The following is a 7,500-nucleotide window of genomic DNA, read 5'->3' as shown; positions in this document are numbered from 1 at the left end:
CCAACAAACTATTGAGCATTTTGTACATGGTAGCTTATGATACTTATTTTTTAAATGGGTTTAATAAATCTTCCAGTATATAAGTAATGAAACCTAATCTGAACTCTGGTATAATAGTCCCAACCCAAATCTTGTCCCTTTCCTTTATGTGATAGTCCAGTCCAATAGTGGTGCACTGAAAGACAACTGCCAACAATATTGAACTTGACAGGAAATTGCAAAGAAGGTTTACAGGATCTGTTATGTTGGAATGTAGATTACTGATAGAGGTTTGTTGACATTTGCTGATTTGCCAATAGACAGAGACTTCATTAGTTACTTGAATCATATGATTGGCTTCAGGGGTGTCACAATTTGAAACCCTGAAGTTTGAATTCATTCCTTCGCCTGGGAATGTGTGAAAAAATCTCCTATTACATAATGGTTTACATCGTGACATCATAGCCATTTAAGTTGTATTCAATTATTTAGAACAATGATTTTTGAAGTTGAATCTTAATTACTATAAATAGTATGACCTTGGTCAGTTGATGATTAATAGTGTTTATTATATAGTCCTTTTATTTTGAAGTGAATTTAATGAGTATGATTTAGTTCTTCTTTTTCTTCAAAATATTTAATATTACATGTTTTAGATTTGAAGAAAAAAAATAATTGCAGACTTGTAAGGGCATCTACACTAAAAATTGTACTCTAGACTAGGGTTCTAAGACTATACAAATCTTATAAGTACACCAAAGTTATGTTTTAAAATGAGGAGAACAATTGTATGATGATAAACAAATTAGATGAAGAGAAAATACAAGCTGTATAGAAAGACATGCAATCACTTCTGGCAAGACATGTTGAATTAGGTCACATGGATTATATGTAATGCTAGCTAGATTACAGTGAAAAAGTTTAAGGAACACCCCCTAGAAGCCATTATCAAGCAAACAAATGTATTGCTAATTCAGAGGTGTTTAGAACCAGTGAGACTTCATATCCATCCAGTTATTTTCTCCATTTTGGACACCACATTGTCATTATATCTTAGCCTTTTACAGAGTATAATAATTTTATTCCCCGTAATAATTTTTATAATATGCATTTTATCTAATATTTGCTAGAATATTATTTGTAGGTTAAGTTAAGTTTTCAATTACAAATTTTGTATAAGAAGTGGCTATTGGTGTCTCCCTGATAAAATGCGTCTGCTGTGCTCAACGCTTTCAGTTCTTAACCTCACTTCAGCTGAGCATCTTAAAACTGTGGAAGAGAAAATGATGGAGCCACATATGTTGGCACCAGATACCCATGGCAACTAATAGACAAGTGCATATCAAAAAGTTTTAAACTGGTCTAGCCTAATGCCCTCCAGCTCTTGATATTTTGGCATGAAAAGGGATTCAAATTTCATAGTATTTCCTTTATCATATTGTTTTCTTTTCTTTTGGTTGGTAGAATGGTATACTGGCTTGTAGTAGGGCTCAGTGCTTTCCTCAATAGGTCCAGATCAGCCATTGACCAGGAAACACAGCTTGAGTCTGGTCATTTTCTGAGTCTTTCCACCATTATTCTGTTCTTTTGTGTTAAGGAGAGCCCCATTTCTTGAAAGACAGATGGATATTAAGTCCTTATTTGTATTTATTATGATTTCTCCTAACTTACCTACTTTTTGGGGGGATTTGTGATTCTCAGTATATGGAGGTACTCAAAGGGTTAATGACTGGTAAGTTTCTGTCTTATCAAAGTAGGGGAGCTTCATTTGGGAGTAGAGATGTCCTTGGATAAAGATGAATATGGACTTAAGCTTTACTGATATGCATACTTAAAATGAAAGATAACCTAGCCAAACCCAGCTATCTTTGGTAGGATGATAAAAAGAAATGGATGTGAATATAGAAAAAGGTCAGACTCCAATCTTATATTAATTTGACAAATTTTCTGTCCTCAAGGGTAAAGTGTGAGTGAAGAAAATATGATAAAAGAGAGTGAGCAGCATTTCATGCATTTGTGTTTATTCTTGATACTGTGGTACAAGTTAACCCCAGCTTTGGTACAAGAGGTAGATTGTAGATACCAAAAATGTTGAAGAATTGATTAAAATGTAATTAACTAGTTTGCTCATTCTTATGTACAACTTTAGAAAGGAACAAATATTTATCAACATTACTGTTTGTAGCATCACTATTGGTAGAATTATTATTACTGTTATAACCAGTATGTGTAGTATTATCATATTTGTTGTTGTAGCCATAGTAGTTGTATTATTGATTGTAGTAAAATTCATGTTAGTAGTAATATCATTAGCCTGTTATTATAATGGTAATGGTTGGTATTACTTTTCTTTTATAATTCTTTTTATTACTTTTTTTTTTTTTTCATTTTTATGTTTTTTTTATCATTATTATTATTGTTATTTTTTAGAACATTGTTATGGTTATTATTATTATTATTATTATCATTATTATTATTATTATTATTATTATTATTATTATTATTATTATTAATATTGCTATTATTATGATTACTCCCAACACACAACTGTGTTTGTATGTGTGCATTGAATTATTGTTTTAAAAAAAGGTAGGCTTGTGTATTACAGTGGGTAGTGAGAGGGGTTCAATGATGTTCATGAACAAACTGTAGACTTACTTAAGGATTAGGAAGTCAGACCACAGGGGTCTGCTTGTACTTACATGGTTTTCATAGGCAAAAATGTTTTTTGTATTATATCTCGGGAGAGGGGGGGGGGGTACTTTAATATGAAATGAAAAAAAATCATGATTTGGGGTATCTGATTTTATTTAGGATGTATCATGCCTTAATTTAAGTTTTCCAGTTTGTCTACAAATAGATTGTTCCACCAGGTGCCTAGTCACAAAGGAGTACCCATACCCAGAGGATATGGATACCCCCTTAAACAAATAATTGGCTTTGTATAAACCCACAGCAAAAAAGCAGACTGGAGGAATATGCCATTTTATGAACTTCAGTCCAATATCTCAGAACCCAAATTTTCATTTTGGTTTTGGATTATTTACTTATTAATTTGTTTATTATTATTTTATTTAGGTATAGCAAAATGGTTCACATGTAAAAATTAGACTGTGTTTGATGCACTCTCAAGGGGGATTTTTTAATGAAAATATTATTTAAAAAAAAAAAAAAATGCATTATAAAAGGCACAAGACTCCATGTGTTTTGTGTTGGAAGTTAACACATGTTAGACTTACATAAATCTGATGTTGAATTGAAATTGGGTGAAGAGGATTGTAAAGAAGTTAGCTTAGCATAGAGTTCCAAATATTCATGATGAGGGACCAGAAGTTCTTTGAAATATCTTTTAGTACAAAAGAACATATATATATATATATATATATATATATATATATATATATATATATATATGCAGAATATACTAATACGATATTATCCATATACAGTGAAGCCTGTATATTTCACATTCATGAATGAATAGTGTTAATGCCTGAGGAATAAAATAATAAATAAAAAATAAATGATATGTAAAACAGGTTTACATTAATCTCTCTAGTAGTTGTCTCTCTTGACATGGGTTCATGTGAATACAAGTTGTGTATATATACAAGTTAAACATTTTCCTTTCTAATATTTACATCAGTAATGGTAGACAGTGTCTAATGTGATTAAAACCAGATGGAAAATAACTGTTCTGCAGTTGTATAGTGCTAAGCTTAGAAATTCAAAATGACTTACTTTCAAGTTAGTGTATTGTCTTTATACCATAAAGGGAACTAGTTTATGTACATTATATATTTACATAGAGTACCTGAATCCCAACTTTTATTCTTTGCATAATTTAAATTCATTTTGGAAGATTATTGTGTTATTTTACTTTCTCTTGTAAATGAACCAAACAGAAATTCATATTTAAACATGCTTATGCTATTAAATTTTTTCTTCCATTTTTGATGACCATATCAGAAACTACACATCATATATATTGTAAAAATCTAAAGTGTAATATATATATAAATGTTATGAGTGTGTGATATTTGGCTCTTGCTTATGATTTTAAGTCATGATGAATAGAGATAGAACAAGTTAGATTTAGTCAATGAGATTAGATTATATGGCAATTGCTTGCTCTTCAAGTTCCATCAATCAGTGATAGAAAGTAGAGAGATATATAAGGCAAGAGATGTGATTAATGTTTTTGATGTTAGTTCTTCATCAAAATTGTATACTCAAGCTGTATCATGGATCATATACATGTTTGTAGAGAAAGGAGGAATCACATGACATTCATGATCTATCTATAATTGCATGCATGATTATAGTGAACTTCACTGTGAGTGTAATTGATTTACAACTTCTAGTATTCACATTTTCTGTACTGCAATATATACAGGGTCCATTATTTTTCTCTTTTGTCTTACATAACACATTAGAAAGCATCTCATCTTGCTGCCAAACCAAATCATTCCTAGTTCCATCACATGTATCGTGGTACTGGATATCATGAACATTGAATCAGCCAGTATCAAATTATCTATTGTCACAATTATGCAGATAACCAGTGACAGGTCATGGGTGTTAGGTAACTCTTCAGTTTTCAACAGATGTATAAGTTCGAATAAGTAATTTTGATAAAGACATAACATCATAGTATATCAGTTGCATCTTATGCTTTGTGAAGTTATTCTTTCTCAGTCATACCATATCTATGTTTGTTGTAATGAATTTCAAGTGATAATGAAACCAAATTGCAATTTGCACCCATTGTAATCTGAATTGTTTAATCATATAAATCATATAAATTGTGAATGTGCAATACCTCATTTCTTTGTAACTGAAATAATCTAAAATTTCTGAAATATGAATTATAGTTTCTTTTGTTTCCCATCCATGTTGTTCCTTCTTTATTCTGCAGTGGCACATGTCTATGGCAGCCTTGTTTCCCTGACATGTTTACACTCAACACTGCTAAATGTATTCTCCTGCTGTGTTAAGAGTAAGTAAAATTAGTTAAGATTATACTAAGGGGACTTTTTTATTGTTGGTCCTATATGAATAAAGGGAACAAAATCTATGCTTCTCAGTGCTTTTGCATTCTAAGATTAAATGACTTTCAGTTGAAGGTCATCTTAACTGCTTCTCAAAATATATTCTAGGATTTATGGCAGGATATGTAATCCAACCTGGCAACTTGCCTCATGACTTGCCCTAATCATTCTTTTAATGATTCTGTCCTTCCTATTTATTTTTCAAATCTATTCTGAATATTAGTTTTTGTTTAGCTTTTTTATAAGCACAAAGTAGGATACTTAGAAAAGAGCTTAAAAGCACTTGACTCACAAACAGTTGTAGTATACTGTGTAGTAAAGTAGTGTGACCAGCTTGACTGATTTGTTAATGACATGAACATATCTCACTATGTTGTCATTAAAAGTATACCAATAGAAAATAAACTCAATTTCTTACAAGTATTTCCCAATAAATACTGTTGTTGAAACATTTCACTATTATTGTATTCCTAAAGAAATAATTGACAGATATTGGTGAGAAACACGGGTCTGTCAGATCTCATGTTCTCACAAGACCACACCAGCCTTTTGGTTAGGACAACACACATGCTTTAGGTTTCTTTCCAAGTACTTTGTGTTTGTATTTATATTAAATGCAGATTATTATACTAATTTTTAATACTTGTTCCCCCCAATCCTTTGCCTGTTGTTGTCTTGGGGGGGGGGGGGGCTTAGGAGAAGGAGATTGGGGCCCATTGCTAGGGATCACCCCTGCCTTGGACCTCAGCCCTTGATTGAACTTGTGAGGTCTTTTCTTATCCCCCTTTCAGTTTTTTCTGTTCTTCAACCCTTTCTTCTATCCACTTCCTAAGGTGTGAAAACCATGTTGAAAGGATGAAAGGCTGACTTTGTGCCAGTCTTGAATGGCCTTGGGGAGCTATGGGCTGTTTAGTTGTCTAGGCCTTACCCCTCAATGGGACCCTGAGGAGTTGACTGTTTCTCTCCTCAACATATTCAAAGCTTACCTTGGCCAGTAATATAGACTTTGCATCCTTATTAGAGACATTGAGGCTTGCTCCTTTATCAACTAGCCCCACAGATTTAAATTCTCCCTATCACCTGACTCCAGGCTCTCCTCTGACCATGATTCTGCCTCCTCCTCAGTGAGTACTATCACCTCGGTCCAATCCAAATCATCTACCCAGGTTATTACTCAACCTCCAAAAAACAATACTCCTCTTTCACCATCCTCTGCTTCACCACCTCCACATCCACAACTTTCTTCTTCCAATACCCCCTCCTCCCTTATTACTACTCTGCAGCCTTATTGTCCACCTTTCCACATTACTGTCTGTCTGAACACTACTACCTCTTCCACATGTCCCCAACCTTCTACTACCCCCACTTCTTTTGAATACTCTGTTTAGCCCAGCCAAATGGGAATTTTTTTTTGTGATCCCCACTACAGCTCTTTACTCTAGCAATTCCTTCAAATACAAGTAAACTAAAGCATTAAAAACCCAAGCTGACTTCACTGGCAAACCCATTCCTGCCCAACTTCAATCCTCCCTCAATAGTTGTACTGGAACTGTCTTCATCTCCTCAACAAACTGCCCTGTCTACAACAAGGATTGGTCATATTGTGGAGAAGACCTACTTGCCAGCCTCTTGGATTGTGATGCAATATCAGTACAATGCTACACCATTACCCCCAGTGGCTGCATAAGTCCTCCACCAATAAAGCCAAGATTACTTTCTGTAGACATGACCTACCCCTGATTGTTTCTATTGACAGAGAGTCCCTCCTTGTCAAATCATATCACCCCCCCCCCCTGTCAATGTCAGAATTGTTGTCATCTATGCCACCCTACCAAACACTGCTGCTCTACAGCCCAATACCCTATATATGGCCACCCTGGTCAAACTGCTCTGAACGATCACATTTATTTTATAGTGGTTGGCCTACCTGGACATTCAATCCTGCCCTAACTTTATGTGAGGCCAGACAGGCAACACCCAGACGTTCTAAATCCAGACACCCCAATCTCTACTACTATTCCAACCATTCCAATTTCTACATCCTCATAACCTATCCCTCTTCTTCCTCACCCAACTCATCACAAGACAAGCTAAATGTTCCACCCTCTCTTCTGCCCCTCAAACTTCTGTCCCCTCTTCTCTTCCTTATAAGAAAACCTTTGTTCCCAAGAACTCCCCGACAAACTCCACTTCAGAAACTTTTTGAAGACATTCAAAACTGTTTAAATAAAATAACATGCCTACACCTCATCCATCATCCAATCTCTCTGCTCCCATTCCTTCTACACTCGACATCCATCATCCTCCTACTCTTATTCCCCCTACACTCCTTCCTCCCACTCCCTCCTAACACATCCCATTTCCTCTGCTTCAGTTACATCATCCCCCTTTCCCCATTATCCCATCCGATTCCCCGTGGATACACATGTGGCCCTTTGTCACAACAACCTCCTTCCCTGGATTCTCTCCC

The 7,500-nt window shown here is 34.6% G+C and overlaps 1 protein-coding gene across 2 annotated transcripts in view; it reads left to right on the top strand.

Moving 5' to 3' along the window:
* LOC125034762 (anaphase-promoting complex subunit 5-like) overlaps positions 1 to 7,500 on the top strand; it is a 34,074-nt gene that overhangs the window by 5,290 nt on the left and 21,284 nt on the right. Inside the window, exon 2 of one of the 2 annotated variants that reach the window (XM_047626707.1) lies at positions 4,898 to 4,978. The exons of the other annotated variant lie outside the window; for it this stretch is intronic. Within the exon in view, the coding sequence (XP_047482663.1) occupies positions 4,955 to 4,978 (24 nt within the window). The 5' untranslated portion in view covers positions 4,898 to 4,954. The remainder of the gene's footprint in view (positions 1 to 4,897; positions 4,979 to 7,500) is intronic. 2 annotated transcript variants of the gene reach the window in all.

This window comes from Penaeus chinensis, chromosome 18 (assembly GCF_019202785.1).
Source record: "Penaeus chinensis breed Huanghai No. 1 chromosome 18, ASM1920278v2, whole genome shotgun sequence".
Lineage (NCBI taxonomy): Eukaryota > Metazoa > Arthropoda > Malacostraca > Decapoda > Penaeidae > Penaeus > Penaeus chinensis.
The sequence above is the reverse complement of the archived record's forward strand: the minus strand, read 5'-3'. Positions and strand labels throughout refer to the sequence as shown.